General features: G+C 35.3%; 1 protein-coding gene and 2 pseudogenes across 1 annotated transcript; all 3 read left to right on the top strand.

The window, feature by feature from the left end:
• Window positions 1-1,970: 1,970 nt before the first annotated feature.
• LOC125674896 (muscle M-line assembly protein unc-89-like) lies at window positions 1,971-23,890 on the top strand (annotated as a pseudogene).
• On the top strand, window positions 4,821-6,343 carry LOC130053356 (uncharacterized). Its single transcript, XM_056160499.1, has 3 exons — window positions 4,821-5,003; window positions 5,591-5,694; window positions 6,199-6,343. Exons 1-3 carry the CDS (start codon window positions 4,821-4,823, stop codon window positions 6,341-6,343), a joined length of 432 nt encoding a protein of 143 aa, XP_056016474.1.
• On the top strand, window positions 7,039-8,859 carry LOC130053358 (uncharacterized; annotated as a pseudogene).
• Window positions 23,891-24,108: the final 218 nt, after the last annotated feature.

Raw genomic sequence — 24,108 nt, 5'->3', positions numbered from 1 at the left:
CATTGAACATAAGACATCAAGCCCAAACTTCCAGAGCTCCAATGGGGAAGCTGAACGAGCCGTTCAGACAGTTAAACGTCTTTGGCGGAAAGCGGATGACAAATATTTAGCACTACTAGACTATCGTACGACACCTTTGGAAGTTATTAACCTGTCACCAGCTCAGCTACTGATGAACAGAAGACCACGTAACACAATGCCAGCTTCAACAGAAGTACTGAAGCCTACCGCTTATCATGACAACACAGTTAAAGCCCGTATGAAGCTGAACAAAGTCAATCAGAAAAAAACACTTTGATCAGAGATACAGCGCAAAGGAACTAGAACCACTAAAACCCACTGATAGTGTCAGGATCATGCCAAACAATGGAGAACGACAGTAGAAACCTGGAACCGTGGTAGATAGACACTCCTGCCCCAGATCGTATTTAGTCCAAGTCGGAAGGAATCTTAGACACTTGAGGAAATCCACAGATAAGGCCAACGCTGTTGAACTACCGGAATCTGATGAATTCGAACCACAAACCATGGACAATCCTCCTAGTGCACAACCTTCACCAACTAGTGAAACGCGTTGTCCGGAAATTGACATTGAACCTGCTTCGTATGTTACGCGCTCGGGCCGAACTGTCAAGTGTCCCAAAGAGACTAAATTTGTAAACTTTGTGAATTGTTTGTGAATCGAACTTCCAGTTGTGTTCAAAACTTAATTGACTTACCCGTGTTGAGTTAGTTATTTGTTTACAGACATTGCTAAAGTTAAAGCTGTATGTAAATTTGCATTATCAATGTAAAGTCAGTTTTGCCTAAAGGGGGGAGATGTAGTGTATTATGTTGTTATGCATCGGGTTCGATGTACGTATTATTAGTATTAAATTATCGGCATCCATCTTGTATTGTCGTATAGCACAATAAATATATATATATATATTTTTCATTTGATAACTCTTTCTTTGAATCATTTCACTTTCCCCATGACAATATTGCAAAACAAGACAATTTTACTTTAATTGGGAAATCTTGTAGACAAATTGGGAAAAAATACTATTTTGCATTAGGAATGGGGCCGAATTTCGGACCCTACAACAGGGTGGAAAATCCCTGATATTAAACAATTTTATGTACAAACCTAAATCCCACAGTTATCGAATTTTAATATCTAACTTCAGAGACCTAAAATTTATCTTATAATATCTCTACTAATTTGGTGTTATGGTATGCATGCAAAAACTTCCCATTTTTGTTAAGTAATTAGATATTTTATTAGATCTTCAATAAAGATTGGGGGGGGGGATTAGGGGGGATTGACTTAAGCAGAATGGACCAGATTGACAAGGGGTCGGACCATCTAAGGACAGATTGATCTGACACCTCTCCTATTATACTATAAGTTTACCCGGATTAAGTCAAAACCCTGTGATGTACACAAACACATGACATATTCATATTATTTGATAGATTTTTCTTTGGAATTTATAGTTTTCATTCATTTCTCTTGTTTTAAACAAGAATATATATATTTATAGCATGTGACCAGTCAGAGTGTAGATAAATAAATGTGTGTCAGGAATTACAAAGACAAGACAGATTAATTTATTGATGTATAACAATATCTTAGCGCAAGGCCATGTTTTCAATTACCTGCTCAGAACAAAATATTGAGTTACACACCAGGACCTAGTTGCACAAAAGTTAGTACTTAGATTTAAGTGACAGTTAACGCTATATAGATGTAAGGTTAATGACAATTTAACCGTTAGTTAAAGTTAACTAACCTTCGTGCAACTGGTTCCCGAAGGCTTACTCAATTACATGCTAATTACCAGCAATATATAGAACAGTTGCAAGTTTCACTATCCATATTCTGCAGACCTTTTGATAGATAACCTTCATTTTCAGCAGATATGTGTTGATTCATATTATAAAAGTTTTGTTGAAATGTATAACTTTTAAATCTTTTGAAATTTCAGATAATTAAACATAATTGAGCATGCCCAGGAGTAAGAAACGAGGAGCCAGCAAAGCAAAGGCAACAGAGGAGGTTCCTTCCAATGTTGCGGAGATGCCAGCAGGGAGAAGAACACGGGGTTAGCCTCTCAGAGCCTTGCCCCTAAAAAATCAACACCTAAAGCCTTCCCAAGTCCAGCACCCAAATCCAGGTAGAAACTTGAAACTGGTTTTGTAAAAGGCAAGGAAATGACTTCTTGTTTCTATATAATTCCGATGTTATTTATTACATTTCAGGGATTTTTTTAAGTTATTGTCAAAATTAGACAGTATTCTCTGTCCAAAATTAGTCAAATTAAATTTTTCTCTTTAAAAGAATAATTTTTTCCTTCGGAAAGACGTAAACAATTCCCTCAGAATTTGTTCATAAAATGTATCTAGATTAAATCGGAATCAACATTCTGCTATATTTTTATTATTCAGACGTTTGTCAAATATATTCTTTCTTCACATCTGTGTAAAACATCTTAATGATCAAGCGTGTCATAATCTGGGTCATCATTGCATGTCGATGTGTCGTGCAATACGATGGATTTTGTAACTTCAAAGCTGTAATGTGAATGCATTTTAGATCTTTGAAAAGCAGCCTCAGGTATGCTCAGATTGTATGACTTTGCACCATTTAAAAAAATTGCAGGGGGACCCCCCCTCCCCCCAGCTGCTTTGCACCTTCGACATTTGGTTCAAGCCTGTGACTCTCAATTTTCCTCTTTGTGGGAAAAGGGTAGTAATTAATTCTTTGGTTGAAAAATCCCTGCATTTCTTTTTGATTGGAAAAAAAAAGCTGAACAAGAATTTACATGTCAATAAATTCGAAAACGCGATGTATTCGTATAGGCTCGAAAACAAATTTTAATGTAGTGCTGGGAAACTATTCAAGTTTTTGAAATTGTTAATACAGTGAACGAATTGAAATTATAAGAATCAAATAATTTATCAAAAAGAATGTTAAATCCTATATGATACCATGTATGTATTGTGTTTAGTCAGATATCAGAATTTCCGTGCAACAGACTACACCATTTAGAAATGTCCATTTAAATCTAAATAAACTACAGGTGTACTAGATATTATTATTTTAAGTCGATATATCTATGGATCGACCTCATGAAAGGGCTATATTTGTATATTGTTGCACCATATCAAACATCACGTAAGAACCCCACTTTGTGCCATCATTAGGTCATGTATAAATTTTCAATTGAATAGCTGCAGGGATAGTTAAGAGTGGTTGTTTGTTTGTTTGTATTGTGTCCAGTCAAGAATTTTTCACTCATATTGAGATGTCACCAGTTGTAGGTGAAGTACCACTATTTTTGCCCAGCACCCATGTCGTAGAAGTGACGGTTCTTTATCGTGCCAACGCCTGCTGCGACACAGGAGCTCCGTTTTTAAGGTCACATTTGAAAGACTTGTGATTCTCACTTCTAAATGCCGAGCGTTTGGCGAAGGAGCAATCACTACCTATGTTTACGTCTTAGGTGTGATGTCAAAAAACCTGTAAATCCATGAAACTATCCAACTGTTAAGTTAAATTTTTTTAGTGTTCTTGAATTGTTGCTGTTGATGCATGTTTGTATGAATCAGACCTCATTCAAATTCCGTTAGTCACAGTGGTGATTTTCATTTTCAAAAAAAGTCTTCATACAAGCATTTGTGTTGTTGAGAAAATCCACTGACTGTCTCAGCTTCTTGAAAGGAGTTTTGGGTGATTTTGAAAACAATGGAATGCAATGCATTGCACTGCATTTATGATATGTAATTGTCGTGTATTTTACAGGATTGTGACACCCTTAATTCCAGAAGTTTGATTGTAAATATAACTTACTGTGTTGGTAATTTAAGTCAACATAACTGTCTTATCTATGATTACAGAAGTAGAAGCAGATCAAATCTATCTACAGAAGAGCCAAAAAGAGGAAGATCTCGAGGAAAAGGTAAATACATGTAAAATGTTGCTTGCACAATTTCAATTTCTTTTTTTTTAAAGTTTAAACAGTATTTTATTATGAATAACAGCAGGCAATGCTTATATAAACCTTCTCCTTTAACTCATTCAGCCCCAGCTATGTTATCTGAAATAAACCCCAGCAGTGTTTTGCAGCACGTGCCCCAGACAAATTTTTATCAGATTCCCTGCTGCTGCTGAATGATCGACAGATAATAGATAAATAGCCACTACTTCATTAATGATGCACATCTGTTTTTGAAATTTTCAGGTTAGAAAGAAGAATAAATGCTGATTCTAATCATATAAAATTGATTATCTTACCATAAAAAGTGTTTGTTCATTTCCCAAAAGAAAACAAAAACAAAAAGTTTTCACCAACAAAAATTTTCTCTTCAATACATGACAAATGAAATAGTTTGTCTTTAGATAAAAATCTTGTGCAGGTGCAGAAACAATACCCATAACAACTGAACAACCAAGAAATGCACGCATTTCCTCAGGAGTTGTGTCGTACCATCCAGAGTTTGCTTTTGCTCTGATGCAGATTTGCGAATACGAGTTTGTTTCCTCGGAAATTGTCGTATAAAACTCGTCAGGAAATAATAAATTCAGGAAGTCTAACTCCTTTTTATCGACCTCAAGTATTTGTGTGGGTCCAGGCTGCGGTCCACATAATGCAGGAATGTTTATATCCCGTATATTGTCTGTCCAACGATTGTAATCTACCAATACAATCTCGTCATCATCACTACTTTCTGACTCGGGGTCGGATTCTGATTCAATAGGGTCTGTAAGTCTCGGCACGTGATCTTCGAGAATTATCGATAAATTTCACTTCCGGGCAGTCGTAAATGTAAAAGTCATGGCGCTCTCTATAGCCTACTGGGCGTCGTACGTAAATGGCCAAAGCAAGCTGACCAAAAAGAGCGAGGCTTCAGTAGAAAGTGGAAGGGTGTTGAGGTTTACCTTCGACCATGAGCTGCGAGTGATAAATTCGTCGGTGCAGGCCTCAATGCGAGATACATCGTACAAAGTTCAAGTAAGTGTATATCAACCATTTGACATTGTCATTTTAGGCCTAGAATTCAGTTTAGGGTATTGAATAATAGTAGAAATCTTCTCAGGATAACTATTTTTTCTTCAAAGACATGCGATACAATCATGTATTTTATTAAAATTTTAGTGGAATATCCCCACCGACTATTAAACATGTATAATAGTACTACATACATGTCTTTACACATGTATCGTGTGAAATTTCAAATTACCTACCTAAGTTTTCGATCACTATTTGATATTTCCTAATGGTTTAACACTAACACAGCATTTCATTAAGCAGTAACGTCTTATAAAACAATAGTCAATTGTGTATTCAATGTATTAATTATTTATATTAAGGATTATCTCCCTCATGCATAGCTCTTATCCTTGAACGAATTTGGCTCCACTTTTTTGGCACGCTGTTTTTGGCTATATTTAGCTCTAAAGCTTCATAGTTATTTCGGATTTCAAACATTTCGGTTGAGCATCACTGAAGAGACATTATTTGTCGAAATGCGCATCTGGTGCATCAAAATTGGTACCGTATAAGTTTTACATTATACATGTACATCATGTGTTTTTCAATACTAGGTTTTTCTGGAAGAAAGTGACAATGGTATCATAAAAGATGTTTCATGCCAGTGTTCAATGGGAGAATTTAAATGTCACCATATGGCAGCAACACTACTGTTTGGGTAAGTTTAGATAAAAATAATGACTTGTTTACTATGTACCTTACTGTAATTGTGTAATGAGATTTATAATACATAAACCTTAAAAAGTGCCAACGGGATATTCTGACTTGTTGCTATTTTTTACTTGCTTGCATGGTATATAGGATCTCACATGGTTTGTGGTTTGATATGATTTACTTTCAACGAGTTGTGTTTTCTATTCCTGAGCCTTGGCGAGAGGATATAAAGCACACAACCAGTTGAATTTAAATCAAATCAAACCACAAACCATGGGAGATTCTTTTTATCACATGTTAACCCCACCCTGGTTATTCATTTACCTTACAGTACTGTATAGTTGGGAATTTGGGTTCGTTCTGACATTTTGTAAACAAACTACGTAAATCTGACGTTTGTGATGTCACTGGTTTAAGGAGTAAACATGTGATAAATTGTAATATGACATGTATATTACATGAATTTATATTAGCATTTTTCTACTCAAAAATTTACACATATTTGTAGTTATAAGAGGGCAAGTAAAACGGACGTTAAGTGTAGTTGGGTCAAACATCCCAAGTCAGCGCCACCTAAGGAAACAGTAACTATGCAGGAGCTGTATCCATCAAATCAGCCTAATTACACGTACATATTTCAGTTATGTTTTTGATATTGATTAAAATTATGTTCTCCATTAAACAACTAGTATCATTTGCAGATTGCTCAAGCATTACTTGAATTTTTTTTTTTGTAATCGAAGAAGTCGAGTATGTATGATCCCTTAAAAAAACAAGAAAGTTTTAAGTTATTATGCTTTTTTTTTTTTTTTTTTTTTTTATAAATCAGAGTACTCAAAAGAGTTGTAACGGATGACGACAGGTTATTTTTGCATAATCAACTCGGCCAATTGGGGCGCTTTACAGGTTGTTTTCATCTTTCTGAAAACAGTTTCCTTGTTTATGAGCAGTTTTCCTGCTTAGGACTGACCAAGAGTTTTGCATGTCTTTTTTTTTAAAGTTATTAATAAGATTTACTTGACAGATGTTGTTGACAGATTTTAGTAGTGATTGATTTATTATGTATGCAGTATTTGCATTGTTTATTCCAGAATTATTGACATGTTTTATTTTCCATTATTTGAAATACTTTAATAAGAATTTCACTGAAAGTATTGTATTTGGAAGTAATAGATGATTTGAACATATCTTATTTTATGAATAGATAAATGGATTGGTTACAAGTTCTAGCAACTTAGAATTAAATGGGGGAAAAAACTCCTTGTTTAGTTTGTAAAGATAAATACATTCAATTCTCTACACAATATTTTCATGAACATGTATAAAAATGTTTTTTTTTTTTTCATAAATGCAAATGCTTTTTTTAATGTTCTTTCTTTTTTTAAAAGCTCTGCATTGGATTCTGTCAAAGGAACCCGAGATTGAGGCACTACCTGTACCAATTGTTGAAGGCCTTCTTTTGTGCCAGGAGTACCTTACAGCAAAGGAGCCACTCTCATGGCTGAGGCAGCAACTGATCGTTTCACCTGACAGAATAATACAAACAGCCTTCCTCACAATTGGACAGAGATAATGCTACCTGGGCAGCAGTAAGGAAGCATAGATTTACTGCTTCTAATTTTGGACCAATCATTGCAGCTGCAAAGCGCAATAGGTAAACATATCTTCATGGTGAATAGAATTGGATAAAATTTCAGCCCAATTTCAAAATACATTCAGGTGAAAAAGAATCTTATTAGTAATGGCATATGCTTTCCTTTCCACCAGGTTAAATGTCTCCTTAAAGAAAAGGTTATTGAGTGCCTACAACTTAGAAAAAAGAGCCCCCATCCAGTGGGGTGTTACACATGAGAGTGTTGCTATAAAGGAATACTGCAAAGAAGGGGGTGTAACAGTATTGCCAACAGGTATCTTTATTGACAAAAAAAATTGTTTACATCTCATTGATATTATTCTTCTATGAGGACAATAAAGATTATTTAATTTAAGAATATATTATTTGTAGGTATATGGCTTCATGAGACAGGAGTCTTAGGGGCTTCACCTGATGGTTTTGTGCAAGGCACTTTCAAAGACAGTTTGAATGTGCACCTCCAACATCCTCAGAGGAAAACGTTGCCCGACATAGTGGAGGTCAAATGTCCTTTTTCAGCTAAGGACTTGACTGTTGCAGATGCATGTAGTACAATCAAGTATTTTTACTTAGGTATGGGTATACACTGTAATTGACTCAGATTAGAGACATTATCTGTATGACATTTAATGACTCACAGACTCATTACTTTTTAGCTCTTGGTTGTTGTCTGTCGTCATGTGTTGACAATTACATATTTTTAAACTTCTTGATTTGACCAATGTTAAAAAATCTTCACACTACACATGTGTAAGAAAAACCAAATGCATCTAGTAATGATGACCAGGAAGACCTCCACCTAAACTGACAATTTTATGATCCCTTGGGATGGGGTTCTGACCCCAGAGGTGGGGCCAAACTTAGTATATATTTTTTGTACAAGTTTGCTGACACTGTATAAAATCTAAATCCATACTTAGGAATAGCAGAAAATTATGTACAAAAAAAAATGGTGAATTTCACAACCCAGGGTTTTGATTCTAGGATGGGTCCAAATTAGTCATATCTATTGATGCTTTAATGTTAATACACATATTATATTATGTAAAGCATTTGATCATTGTATGCACTTTTGAGGGCTGTGAAGTTTTAAAAATACATCTTGTTTTGTACTGTTGCTGAACATTAAAATTTAGCTTAGATATTCAGAACAGGACATTTTTTTCCAAATTTCATAGCCCTTGGGAGTAGTGATACTTTTTCACTAGTGCTCATGTGACCGATAAGGTCTGTGGGCCTCTTTTTGGCATAACATGGGTGGATTGAATTTCATAACCACTTTTATCTATATTTCAGTCAAAGAGGAAGATGGTAACATTACTTTGAAAAGGACACATGACTACTGGCATCAGATACAAGGACAGCTTCATTTGTCTGGAACTCAATGCTGTGACCTTGTCATTTGGACTCAAGTGGACTTGAAAATTATTAGAATATTGAAAGACAACACATGGGCTCAAAATATTTCAACAATGCTAGATTTTTATTTCTCAGTTTTTCTTCCATCTTTATCAGAATGATTTGCTAAATATATCAACACTACTTTATAATATATGAAAAATTTTCATTTGACTTGATGTACATATATATCTAATATAATATATAACTTTTGCTCTCATTCAGCTTTAGTGTTCTTTTTTTTTATTCAAAAAACATATACTGAAAGAAAATAATACTTGGAACAATAAAATCCCCAAAAGTAACAATTTAAGAATTACAAAGTATGAATTTCTTATCTGATATATTTGCCAAGAATCATGCTTGTAAGAGGTGAGATCAAAATTCAATGACTGACAAAAAACTAAATTCAAATATTTTTCATAAAGATCCTCCTCACAAGTACATATCATAAATGTTGATAATGATTTGTATGTGAAAATCGATTTCAAATGACATATTTACAGGTATATTTATCATCCTCCCCATAACTAATGGTATTTGAATTTAGATTTTTATCTGACATTGATTTTTTGATCTCTTCCCTATCATGCATGTGAATAACAAATTAAAATAGCTGTCATATAATAATACAAAGAGAGATCTACATGTATTTCCAGTCAACATGTATAGCATTCAAAAATTGTGGCCTAGAATCTGCTCATATTTGTCAGCAATCTCCTTAAGAAGGGGGACCTGTAAATTAATTAGACAGCAGCACAATTGAAATAACTTTGTCGTCAACTGTCTATACTGAGCTGGCACATGATTAAGGATTTCATAATTATTTATCCTTTCGTTTGCTCTCTCGACATGAATTCTACTACGTCCAATTTTATAACAAAGTTTTGCCTCTTCTTTAGTAAAATGCGATTTATTTGACAAAAAAGGTGGAATGTTTAAAGATACCCCGGAAGGGAGTTTGTCAAAAATATTAAAGCCTTTATCTGCAAGAATAAGATCTCTAGGCTGTAATTGGTCAAGAACTTTGCAATGCTGTACTATGGCTGCATCAGATGTGGAACCGGGATATAAATCGGAAGTAAATACAAGAGCACCATTTGGAGCCACACAGGTCACCGCCTTTACAGTGTGTCTGCTTTTGTAGTTGCTGTATGTAAGTGATTGACTATTCATATTTGATGGTATATCTTGGGTGATTTCTGTGGCATCCATGGCAATTCTTGCCGAGCTGAAATCTGAAAAGGATTTTGGCATAGACCCTTTGCACTTTAATTGAGAAGGAATACCCACAGCTTTCAATACACCATCAAAAAAGATTTCATGAAGAGCAGAGATAAATGTATTTATAATGTTAGATATTGTAGATCTGCTTGTATCAAATTTAATAGCAAGGTCTAGATCTCGAAAGTTTAAGCGTAGCTTCATCAAACATATTAGCAGTTGGTCCTCTAAACTAAAGCAGGTGACCTCCCAACCAGCATAATAATTAAACGGCGCCATTCGCTTGAGAATTTGCACAATAACATTGAAGACGTATGCTGGAAATGAGGTGTAAAGCAGCATCTGAAAAGTAGGAAAGGGAAAAAAACTTATCACTAATAAGAGACCCGTGGGCTACATCACTCACCTGAGTCACCTTGGCTCATATTTAAAAAAAATTCCTATATATTTTTATGTAAAACTTTGATCTCTCATTGTGGCCCCATCCAACCCCCAGGGGCCATGCGTTTAACAAATTCGAATCTGCACTGTGTCAGGAAGCTTTCATGTAAATTTCAGCTCTTCTGGTCCAGTGGGTCTTGAAATTTTTTTAAAAAGACCCCAACCTATTTTTGTGATTATCACTCCTTTGAAGGTGGCATGGCCCTTCATTTGAACAAACCTGAAAGCCCGTCACCCAAGGTTGGTTTTGACCACATTTGGTTATAATTGGCCCAGTGGTTCTGGAGAAGTTGAAAATGTAAAAAGTTTACAGACATACAGACGACGGACAACAGACTATCAGAAAAGCTCACTTGAGCATTTAGCTTGTAATACAAAAATTTATAAGAAAACTGCTATTATGTTTTCAGTATGCTGATTTAATAATTGATTGGGGTTTTATGCTGTTTTGGCAATATTTCAGCCATTTTTTAGTATGCTGATAGAATCAAATTACCTTTTCGGAGTCTTCCAGGATTTCTCCCACCGTCATTTTGGGTTTCCTCATTTGGAGGTTCCGAATTTCTTCCTGGAGCTCTTTTACCTCGTTCTCCAGCTTTTCCACTGCAGATACATTAATTTACAGAGTAAATATCACTTTAAATCTGACTGTCACTTTTATGACTTCTTTATAATAATATCCTTAGATCCCTCTTATTTATATGTTTCACATACACTACAGTCATTGAATTTTAAGGTGGCTCACTACATCTTGAAAGAGTTTCTCAAATCAGCATGAAATGATTTGATTATGAAAGATATGATGATATATAATGAATACTTATGTTAAAATGGCAGAAAATATGCAATTTTGGATAAAAAAAACATGTTTTCAAAAAAAAAATCAGTACATATAAACAAAAGACTGGCGGATTTGAACCTGGGATCTGCGGTTCACCAGACCAATGCTATGACCACTGAGCTAACATTTCAATCAATAAAAATAATTTCACAAAACATTTAAATCGCCATCTTGTGGCATGGTGTCATAAAGAGTATAAGCCTTGATGTAGTGAGAATTATATCTATATTTACTGGAACTTGATTGTTTCTTGCCTGAATTGATTTGTTTTTGAATGGGCATAAAAGCCTCAACATCATCATCTGAAGTCATGTGATAGGAATGGTCATGAACTAGATAACCATGATCATTACAAGATGCAGATTGTTCATCCATCTCATCATTGCCAGCTTCTTTAGATTTCTTTTTCCTAAAAATTAGTTTTTTATTTAAAATTTTAATATTTTATCTTGAGGCCCTACATTTATGAGGAACCTACTAATTTTAAGATCTAATCACCACACAAATGAGTAGCTCAATTAAGTTTAATTATTGTGCATTCCAGTTAATACATCTACTAGTCGAGGGTTTTTGATCCGCACTGCTACTCATAAAACAGTGACAGTTTTCATATTTTTTTTAAGTAGCAGTGCTGATTAGAAACCATCAACTAGTGAAGATGCAGTTTAGGGACCAGTCAATATTTATTGGGGGTTTGGACTGGTACAAAAGGCGACAGGACACACAGTTTTTGGGACTTACATTCTGATAGGACTCCAACTTTTTTTTTATTTTCAACACTGATAGGACAGCAATATTTTTTCTTGCAAATGTAACATTGAAAAAAGAATATAAAAAGTTTTTATTCAAATCCCAGAACTTATAGATCTATCATACAAACAATAATGCTGAATTGAATGCATGCTTGATTTCATGTCCAAGCTGAATAAACTGGAGAAAATTTGCAATAAAATACTGGACCTTTGAAAATATTTAATAGTAAAACATGCAATTAAAAATCGCAAAATAAGTATTCAGCTGTGAAAAGAATTGCAAAAATTACATGTAAGATTTGCATGGAGTATGGTTTCAATCATAGAAAATAAAAATATTATATATTATGTTGGTCATAACTTAAAGGATACAGACTAGGCCTGGATGTTATAAACTTTTACCGTATTAATACTAAAACACTCACTTTTGAGTATGAGTACGATTTAGAGCACATAGTTTCAGTTTGAGTATGAAAACATGCACAAACAGTTTTATAACCTCCATGCCAGAATTTACCTAAACACATCTTCAATCATATGATAGAGAATACTGAGATGTGAAAAATACTTGCATGTATATGAGACAAATTCAGGAAAACAGTAATTAAACAAAAACAACAATTGAACAACAACAAAAAAGAAGTTAAAAATAATGAGATTTCTAACTAGACTGTGTGATCTGTAGCAATGATAATGAACTATTTCATTGTTGTTTAATTATACATATATATGTTTATTTATTAGATAGGACACTCACTTTGTATTTCACATCTGATATAGAGCATCAACTTTTGTGTATTCTTAGAAGATAGGACATAGGGTTTGTTAAAAATGGTTATATGGAATGCACCGGTTCAACCCTCAATAAATGTTGACCAGTCCCTTATATGAAAAAAACAACCCTACCTTTTTCGAGTGGGTACTTCTGGGAAGCTTAACGTTTTGCTGAAGCTGAATACGGTTGGCCCATTCTCCGTCTTGCCCTCGCGGAAATGACAACTGCAGATTTGATCATTATCATTACAATCTCTATCTGCACGCCTGCGAATTAGAAAACCTACATGTATATTGAAAGCTACTTCAACCTACTGATGCAAGGTGAAGACAACGAACAGTGATCAATCTCATAACTCCCACAAGCAATACAAAACAGATAGTTGGGCAAACACGGACCCCTGGACACACCAGAGGTGGGATCAGGCGCCCAGGAGGAGCAAGCATCCCCCGCCGACCGGCCACACCCGCCGCGAGCCCCACATCCCGACCAGGTAAACGGAGTTATCCGCAGTCAAAATCAGTGTGCCAAGAACGGCTTAACAATCGGTATGAAACACGTCAGACAGCATTTGACCCAATGCGAGGTTGTATTGACGAACTAGATCGTTATAACGACCATAGAATTTGCGAAATGCTGACTTCAATCGAGACTGTTGAAATCCCTGTACCATCAACTTGTTTGTCAGTAGCTTACCTCGATTTAAAAACTGACTATATCCAGAACAAGCTCTTGCATATAGAATCAGTTGAAATATATAAACACCATATGCAGGTGATAATGGAATATTGCTACATAAATGTGGGAAGTTGACTCTATATTTTGATCAAAATTAAACATATGACAATTCTTTAACACAGTTTAATTGAATAAAAAATATTATATTGTGGTAGTAAATGACCGTTAGTCGAAAACTCATATGACACGGTCACTGTGACTGTGAGATTTGCTAATCTGCTTTAATTTCATTTTCATTTCATTTTCATGTCGGTAAATCACGCTGAAAACTTATAAAAATGCGCCTACCTGCACCTCTCACTCCATTTCTTTCTTTTTTGTGCGTCAAGCTGCAACGCTGTTTTCCGCCGGTAATGTGATTGCAACCGTATGCAAAACAATACGGCATTTTGCTTTACTGCCCGGAAGTAGTAAAACGAAAGCGAAAGTAAACGAGACTTACAGACCCTATATCGGACACTTCGAGGTCTGATCCTTTTTCTAAAGCGTCATCCAAATTAAGTAGATGATAAATTTAGTTGTCTTCTGCATTTTCAACGTCTTTCAATTCAATCCCTCAAATTCTTGGCTGCTATCGTCTTGTAAAATTTCTCGCAATACGTCCGCCATTTCCGATCGATATTTTGAACACATGTACCAAATTCCTTTGTGTATAGCTATTTATATCGTATCTAAATAAAGAACACTTAACACAAAGACATCTTAACATGTCATTCATTGGTTGGCATAATCATGTGTACCCGGATTTTTCTAGTTTCGACCAATCAAAGCTTCTTTCACATACAGGTAAAACGACGAGTATAGTCGTCATCGGCCAGATAGGAGGGCAAAACCAGGACGACTATAGTCGTCACTGGGTAAACAGTGCACTAAAAATAGGACGAGTTTACTCGTCAGTGGGGCTGAATGGGTTAAGGTGAAAGGTAAAGTCCACATAATGATATACACATAAGAAATTACAATATAGATTTTTTTTGAAGTCCTGCTTTCCAGAGACTCAAAAGGTGTCTGTAGTTCACTATTTGCTGTATACCCTTTACATGTAGAAAATCTCATATATGTATTTATGAGAGGATGTTATTCCATTTGATACATTAATTTATAGATGATAGTGAAGAAAAAACTGGGAGAGTAACGAGAGCTGTGGTGCAGGAAGCTGAAGATTCTCCTAAGAGAGGTCGGTCCACATCCAGGAGAGGAAAACCAGTAAGTGAACCAGCACCGAAACTAGCTGCTCCCGCTAGAAGTCGGTCAAGACGGACAGCATCTTCAGCGAAGCGGACACCAAAAGCCAAGAAGGCACCAGCCAGGAGTGGTCGAAGTAGAAGTGCCCGTGGTAAGAAAGAACTTGAGGAAGATATTGAAAGTGAAGAGGAGGAAGAAGAAGAGGAGGAAGAAGAGGAGGAAGTTGAGAAGCCAGCTAAATCCACTCCTAAACAAAGAGGGAGAGCTACGAAAGCGTCTCCTAAAAAATCCCCATCTCCAAAATGTCTCCAGCAAAGAAAAAATCTCCAGCTAAGAGTGCATCCAGTTCACGAAGTAGAGGAAAGCTAGAGAAGACTGAAGAGGAGAAAAGTCCTCTCCCTGATGCACAAATTGTCCTTACCAAAATTGATTCACCCAAGAAAACTGCATCTCCTACCAAGACTTCATTTCCTAGGGCAGCAAAGAAAACACCATCACCAAGTCCTAAGAAAGCAACACGATCACCCAGAAAGAATTCACCTCCAGCAGCTAGCACAGAGAGCTTGTCACAACAAGAAACTGTGGATGAACAGGAGGAAAAGTCCGCAGAGGATTCAACAGAAACAGAGGAGGAACAAGGAAGTGGAGATGCAGGAAAAGTGGAGGAAGAAGCAATGGAAACTTCAGAATCAACAGAGCAAAGAGAAGAGCCTGAAGCTGTGGAAGAGGAAGAAAAAGCACCCAACAAAGAACAGGTAGTGACACCACCAGAGGAAAAGGCAGAGGAATCTATAGAGCCAGAAGAAGAGGAGGAAAAGCCTGTCCAAGACAATGCTATATCTGAAGACGAAGTAGAAGAAAATCAAAAAAAAAAAGAAAACTGAATTTTCACAACAGAATCTGCTGAAAGAAAATGGAAATGATGCAGAAGTACTCAGTCAGAAAAGGAAGTTTGAAGAGGTTCAGGATGAAATAAAGGAGGAAGATTTATCTGCAAAGAAGGCAAAACTAAGTGAGGAACCTCTTCTTCAGACAAATGGTAATCAGGAGGAAAGCAGCATGGAATCTGAAGCAAATGAAGTGGTGAAGGAAAATGTAGAGGAACCTGCAGCAGATGTCAAAAAGGATTTTGTTATGGTTAATATGAATGAAGTCCCAGCTGCTAATAGTAGTGAAATCTTATTCCTAAACCTGAAAATGAGGAAGAAAAGAAGGTTCAAAGTGATGAAGTAGAGGTAGAAGAAGAGCAGATTGTGGAGGAGGTTAAGGAGCCAGAGGAGGTTGAGGGCCCAGAGAAAGAAAGTGAAGATGTTGTAATGGAGACAGAGGCAGCAGAAATCCAGGAGGAAGTGGTAGAGGAACCCATTCAGAAGGAGTATTTCAACCTCTAGAAAACGAGGAAGTAATCCAGGAAGTTTGTGACATTCCTGCTCCTCAACAGGAAGAAGTTCAAGTGGAAAGTAGTGTGCAGTCAAACCATGCAGAAGAAATTCAATCAACGGTGCAATCGGTGAATCCTAAAATTAGTGAACAATTACCAGTATCAAATCTAGACAAGCAAACCGGGGTATTGAACAGGAGGTTCATTAAAAACCCTGCCTTCCGGAATGATGTGGCAGACTCAGCTAAACAATTTTCTGTGGTTAGTTACAATGTTCTAGCCCAGTGTCACTTAGAGCGGAATGACTACAGCTTTACTGAGCCTCGATTCCTAGCTGCTGACCACCGTTACCAGAAACTGGTGACGGAGTTGAGGTACATGGACGGGTATATTGTCTGTTTGCAGGAGGTGGAGCCACAGTTTTTTAATAATACACTGATGGCTGCTATGGAGGGGTGATTTTTTATTTATGTGAAGTAATTTATTTTCTGATGGAATGTTTAAAGTTTTTAATGTAAATCTGATGTTTTATATTTTAAAAGATTGACACGCCCTGAAATTTTGTGTGCAGATATCCATCTACCACCTAGTTTATGTAGCGCTATCAAGTGTTTCTATGACTTTTCCTCTAGGATGGGGTATGATGATTTAATGAAGAAGCGGACAGATGATTACTGTAATGAAGGAGAAGCCATCTTCTACAAAACTAGTCGTTTTACCAGAGTTGAATTTAACACATACTCTATGGCTGATCTGGCATTTAAGGTTAGGCATATAGAACTCGTTCAGTAAGGAAGTTATATTATTTCAAAGTTTCACATGCTGTAAAAATTTCCTATTTTGCACGAGTATTTGATATTGCGAAATGACTTGCATTATGTCAAATTGCGAGAAGGAAAATTGGTGAGTGCTCTTTTGATCAAGAGTCTTTGCATGTAAATTAGCAGTATAAAAATAAAAGTGAGTAATTTTATATACGAGTGATGCTTCTCACACAATTAAGCGAAAATAAATTCCTCACGTATATTTAAATTAGGGATTTACAGTATTTGGAAAAGCCTTTCATCAGTAAAGTTTTATACTATAAGTGTTGCTGAATATTAGAATTTAGCTTAGATATGCAGAACATAATTTTTTTTCTAAATTTCATAACCATTGGGGCTAGTGATTGACACTTTTATCTAATACTCAGGTGACCAGTGAGGCCCTTGGGCCTCTGGTGCAGAGTTTTAGCCTTTTGAAAATTTATTTGTAATTCAGTTCAGACTTATTCGTTGTTATGGTGTTATGTTTTGTAATGTTGAGATACTGTAGTGTTCTGACATTTTCCTCGATTTTGAAAAAGTGAAAAACAAGTTGGGAGAGAGAATGGAGATGATACCTATTGATATCAAGGATATGTCATTAATGATATTAAAGATAATTTAATGTATGAGAATTGTAACCACTTAATAATTCTATGTTATGAGTTAGATAGATGCCCCATGTAGCACTGCCCTTGGTATGGATTATGACAGAGTGTACTTTTTTAAAAGGCATCTTAAATAATATCATCAAAATAAAAAAAAAAGAAACGATTTTGTGGGTTAGGGTTAGGGTAAGTTGATAGAATATAATCTATGTGAAAAGCTGTTGTTGTCCCATTACAGGAAATAGATGGATTGGACCTCACACAGCAGGAGGCAATCAGGGGATACCTAGACCGTCCAGACGTGATGGTCATGGCCAAGCTCAAGTGTAATAAAACTGGACAGGTCATCACTGTTTGAAACATCCATGTCCATTGGGGGAAGATGAAGGTTCCAGATGTTCAATGTATACAAGTAAGTTTTTTTTAGACCCCCCCCCCCTTCCCATGGTTGGTGCCCAATTAAAAATTAAAAAGATTTCCATAGATATTATACACGATACAAAATTAATAATTAGTTACTTGGTTTTCATGCTGGCCTACATCTGTTTAAACAATGCATAAGTACCATTTCCCTTAAAGAGTCGAGAATCCCTGACTGCAGTTTGGAATCTCCTGTATGTAAAATGATTGTTTAAGTCTGGGTTATCCCAACTTTTGCGTACATTTATAATTTTGCAAATGGCAGGCAGGGTTTTATACTTTTAAATATTTTATTGCGATGGTGTTAATATCTGTAGAGATGTGAAGAAGTTAAGGTCCTTGGTTTGTGTTAATCTAGATTTTCTGATTTTCTCCGGTTCAGTGAATTGACAGAAATAAAATGGAATTAGCTGATATTGAAATCCATCATGTACAGAAGTGGTTATTCTACCATGGCATATTGTGGGAGGTTTTTCCAGTGCTGGCTCTATGTTGGAACTGTTTATAAAAGCCACAAGGTTTGAATTCTAAAAACAATCCCTTGCTCTCATCAGTTTTTTATTTGATAAAAAGAGGAGAGGAGAAAATGCCCCCACTTACTTATTTTTGACGAAAATTGATGTGAGAACCAAGTAATTAGCCCTCTTTCAATTTGTCTTTACAGAGTTATGGTACTTATATTTTTTTAATTGGATTGTATACTAGCATTTTCTATGATATGCAATGACATGAGATTACTTGAAAGAAGATTTTAGAATTGAAAGGTAATGATCGTATTGTGAAGAGGAAGATCCATTTCGATTATCAGATTTATCGGTTTTGTTGTTACGGAGTGGCGGGACTTGGGTTTATTAAATATTAATTAAATGACAGCACTTTCTATAGCTCGTAATATTTGAGTTCAGAAAAAAACTTAAGGGTGGATATATACCAACCATACTGATTCAACAACCAGATACACACAGTGGTGGAGAATCAAATGGATATTCTTGTGGGGCCCTTTCTGACTCTTCAGTTTTCTAGTAATCTATAGCAATAACACTTTACATGAAGAGTCTCTATGACAAACAGATTTTTAGTCCAAAGGTCACCAGTCATGTATGGTAAGAATAGTTTATGTATGAAATTGATGACATCACCTGAAACTTTATGTGAAGGGAATGATTTACAGATTATCTGTATTTTAAACCACAAGGTCAAAGCCAAGGACTTAGGTCACCAACTTCCATAAGGTATTACATGTATTGGTTTCTAGATATGAAGCTTTGCTTGAAGAGTATTCTTAATACATTTCCATGGGGACCTAGTAATTCTTTCAATGTCGCAGGTGATTGAATTAAAGCTACCCATACCCTGCTACAGTAACAAAAGTGAAATTGAAGTTTTACCCATTTAAATTTCACACAATTTTCAAAACTTGTCAATATACGACAGTGTTCACTTTGGAAGGTGTGAGATTTTTTTTTTCAGTCGGAAGCCAAGGTGTTAACCGTTTGTGTTTTATTTATGATTTATTGGTTTTTATAGGGACTGAAGTTAATTTTTGTGATTTGAACATGTGTGCTAAAAAGGCCAACAAAAGGCTTTCTTTTAAATGTGCCAAGTTTCAAGTTGACTATAGTGTAGTATGATCATAAAGTACATTTTAGTTCATCTGATTAAAAATAATACAGGAAGTAAGAAATTGTGATGTACTAAACAATCAAAACATAGCCCTTTATAAAGAACATAATTTACATATATATAAACATGTATAAATCTACCATCTAAAAATAGTGATTTGTGCTTCTTTTAGAATAAATTTCTGTAAGCATGCAGTTTATATGTAATTCATACAGTAAATGATATCAATCTTTTTAATTTTCAGATTGCAAGTGCCATTAAAGAGGTAGTTAGTAAGGCTGGAAGTGACACGAATCCTCACATCCTGTGTGGGGACTTTAACTCGGAGGTGTCCAGTCCAGGCTACCTGCTCTGTACAGACGGCTATTTGTCGGACTCCTGCATTCAACAGCTACAGTTGCTGGAAAACTTACAGTTCCCAGATGGATCAGTAAGTTTACTTTCCCAGGTTTTCGAAAGAGGTGGGATTTTGATTTCGCATTTCTCGTTATATTTTTAGCTGTGCGTGTAGCTTTTGATCTGACAGTTCCTTCATATAAAATTTTATGCTCACGTGTTGAAGTTGAGACTGCTCCATTTTTTATCTTTGATTCACGAAAGGTATTCACTTTGTAATGAAAGAAGATTGAATGATTTGGTATAAAATGTTTATTGTTAAATAATGATGAAAGTGAAATAGATTAAATTCACACGACTGGTGAATTGTTAGATGCTGATTTATTTGCATTTTTTTGAAAGATTTGTCGGCCCTTGATAAGTATTAAATTATGACTTGAAATTCTAGATCTTGACCTTGTTAACGCAAGAACGTATAAACAATTCATTAAATCACAAAATGAATATTGGGGTGTAGCTGGCCTTATTTTAACTATATCTGAGACAGTATACTAAAAGCATAAAATTCTCTCTGTTAAAGCAATGAAATGACACTTTGTACATAATCAATATATGTTTCTTACAGCATGTGAACAGAACATCCATATAGTTTATTGTCTGTCTGTCCGCCAAAAACTTAACCTTGGCCATAACTTTTGAATGGATAGTAATAGGGCTTTCATATTTCACATGTGTATTCCTTGAGACAAGATTTGGTAACAAATGTTTTGACCCCATGACCTTGACATTTGACCTACATTTGAAAAACTTTAATCTTAGCCATAAACTTTCAATGCCAGGTTAGTGATAGGCTTTTCATATTTCACATATGTGTTCCTTGTGATGGGATCTTTCTTTGTGTACCAAAATCAATTTGTTGCCTACAGAGTCATCAGTGTTCCACAAACGCATCTTGTTTATTTCTACATTTATCCTATCAAAAACTTGAAAACTTCCGATGTTGTTTAGGAAAGAAAAGAATGCTTTGTATATTGAATACTCATTGTGACTTGTACAGAAGAACTCCATCAATCTCTTTACAGAAATCCTCATTGATCAACACTCTGTGGAGGGCATTTCAACACACATCTAGCAGCATGAAAAGTGCTTACAACACTGCTCAGGTAAACCTGTAGTTATTGTCAGTCCACTGTCATATATTCAAAGTCAAAACTGGAGACCAAAACCTTAAGGTTTAAAGTATGAAATTGTTTCATGAATAAGTTTTACTTGTGAAGGTTACAATATTGTGACTGAAATTTTGTTAAATGGACAGATTTGACAGTTCTCGTGAACAAGGGTAGCTTCCAGGTTATGGGATGGAGTATAAATTGTAGTCGATAGTGCTCCAATTTGATAACAGGCATTGCAGTAATTTCTTCTGTTGAATGTTCATATGTAAATTTGATTGTATGGTGGAATTTCGTTCAGACGAGACGTGAAGGCATGTAACGTAAAATTTATTCATGAAACGAAACCAAAACTGTAAATCATGCAATTACCTGCGAGAAAATTTATATACACATGTATGCATATATATTTCTTATTATTCAATATATCGGCCAAATATAGGCGACTCCTTCAGAAATTGTATGGACAGATATTTTGTTGATATCAGCCTTTGTCAACAGGCACTTTATTTACATCACAACTCAACATGTCACAGTTAAAAATAGTCTCCATCTGCTTCAATGAAATTCCACCTGGATTACGGAATAGAACTATCAATTCAAAGACTAATTTCAGAATATGGATATCTTGTTTAGGCACAAAATGTATTATATAAAACTTGAGAAACATTGTAAACTAATCAGATTTTGTGTCTTTATGTTGTTCAGCAACTCCATATAATGTGCAAACGGAATGTTTGCACATTATGTGGAGTTGCTGAATAACATAAATACCCCATTTTTTGTTGTTTATGGCAATGTCAGTCACATTTTTCTGAAGATCGAAACTGGTCAACCAGATAAAGTAATTTTGATCAAAATACTATTCATTATTATACAGAGAGGTTGAAGCAGTAAATGAAATGGCATGGAATATGGATTCAGCACAAATAGGTCTCCTCTTATCTATTTGAAAAAAAAATGACCTTATATTTTAGAATTGAAATAGAATGCAATAGAAAATACTGGTGTCAGAGTTGTAGATGGAGAAAAAATACACTATCCTTATATGGTAATGCGAATTGAGTTTCTGTAGGAAGTGATTGATTCCTAATTGTTAAGGAAATTTAGTTTCTGAAAGAGTGCTGGCAGTGATATATTGTTCTAGCTTCCTTTCATACTCTAAACCGCTAGAATGATGGCAGCAAGAACGTGTAGCAAGTATTGCAATTTAGAATATGCTGTATTTGAATTGTGACCTACTTTTTTAGGGCCAGGAACCAAATATTACATCCTACAACAAAGTGATGAAGGCAGCGGTCGACTATGTTTTCTTCAGCTCCAACTGTTTGGACAATGTGGGTGTGTTGGAGGTTCCTTCAGAGGAAGCGATCACGGAGACGGGAGGGATACCCAATGAAATTTTCCCATCAGACCATGTATCAATCAAAGCTACATTCTCATTCAGATAAATATCTTGTGTAAGTTATTTCACGAATTTTGAGTGAAGAATTTCAAAACCAATTTTTTGTTTTAGCTCTGTGCTTCCTTAAAAACACAGTTGCGGCCGGTTTAGGTGAATCGAGTTTGTTGCTAGTCTAGATCATCTGGATGTTGTGTACATACTCCCCAAAAAACATCTGGACTCTTCGTTCGGTATTTTTTCTAAACTCGAAGGGAAGCATGTCGAAATTGTGATAAAGACACTGATTGGTAGGTTGAGAAAGGCAATATGTGTGCCTATAGAAGTTGCACTGGATTGAACTCTAGAGCAAAACTTTTCCATGGAATGAAAATAAACTAATAGTATTTAGAACAAGATGTATTTGAACTCTTCCTTCCATATATATTCTGTAAGTGGAATATGATACCTGGGATGATCCTGGTTTAAAATACATTTTTTTCAATTAATCCTTTAATTATTTCATACAAGGAATTCTTGATTTTTATCAAGCACTATATATTGCAAAGAATATATATTGATAACAAATTTTCTTTCAATAACATCCTTAATTTTTTGGTTTAGTAGGTCAGCACCATCTAAAGAGTATTTTTTTTCCTGTTGAAACGCCCAGAATTTACACAAATGTTGAGATGATCCTGACTGCTGTTAGTCTGATGCCTTTCAATATTCTTGAAAGTTGTCATTAAGGCATTAAGCAGAATCAAGGCCAAAGATTTTGAACTTGCAGTTCCCTGGAAACTACTTTCAAAATTTATACTACACTGTTCAAATTCAGACATGCTGTCATGGCAATATTTTAGGCAAGTGTTGTGGATTTGATGAAGGAAAAAGTAGATGTGTGAGTGTGAAACATTTTGCCCCCTAATATGGGACAGACAGAGACCAAAACCAATAACTCCCAATTTCTGTAGCATAAATCAATGTAGAAAATTTTCACAGAAAGACATTTTCAGATAAATTTTCTCTCTGTCAACATTCCAAGATGTTCCAAGACTTGTACCATATCGCTAGACTGATTAAAATTGATTGAAATGTTTAAAAAAAAAAAAAAAATGTTTTTTTTATTCCAGGTCATATCATTGAAGAGCCACGCCTACAGATCTATTTCATAAAAATCATTGGTTTAATCAACGTCAATCATCCTTCACAAGTTCATGTACCTCTAGAGCTGATGGACTAGCAAACTAGTGCAGCTACTTTGAAAAATGAAACAGCTAGCGCCACCTGGTTCAATAAGCCACCAGTTATTATTTTTGTATCCAACCTGAAGTGCACATTTTGACTAAAATTGTAACTTCTCTGAATTAAAATCCCCGCCCTTATCTACCTTATCTAAAAAGAAAATCCAGAGAAACGTAGGAAGTGCTTCTTGAATGAGGACCAGCGTTATTTGTTGTTATATGATGGAATTAAAAGGTTTTTATCAACATTTGTGAATTGAGTATTTTAATGTTTTATTCTTCTTTACTGAAGGTTTAATTTGGATTTCTGTGTTAATTAATGTTGAGAAGTGCCATTAGGGGTCAATATTTGATGTATACAGTTTCCTCCCAAAATTAATATATTGCTGTGGAATATGTGACTATTAAATTTTTTACCAATGTAATGAATTGACCAACTTAAAGTTATGCACATATTGTTGTCAGT

The sequence above is a fragment of the Ostrea edulis genome, chromosome 3, assembly GCF_947568905.1.
Source record: "Ostrea edulis chromosome 3, xbOstEdul1.1, whole genome shotgun sequence".
NCBI lineage: Eukaryota > Metazoa > Mollusca > Bivalvia > Ostreida > Ostreidae > Ostrea > Ostrea edulis.
Note: the sequence above shows the minus strand (reverse complement) of the source record. Positions and strands in the feature narration are given on the sequence as shown.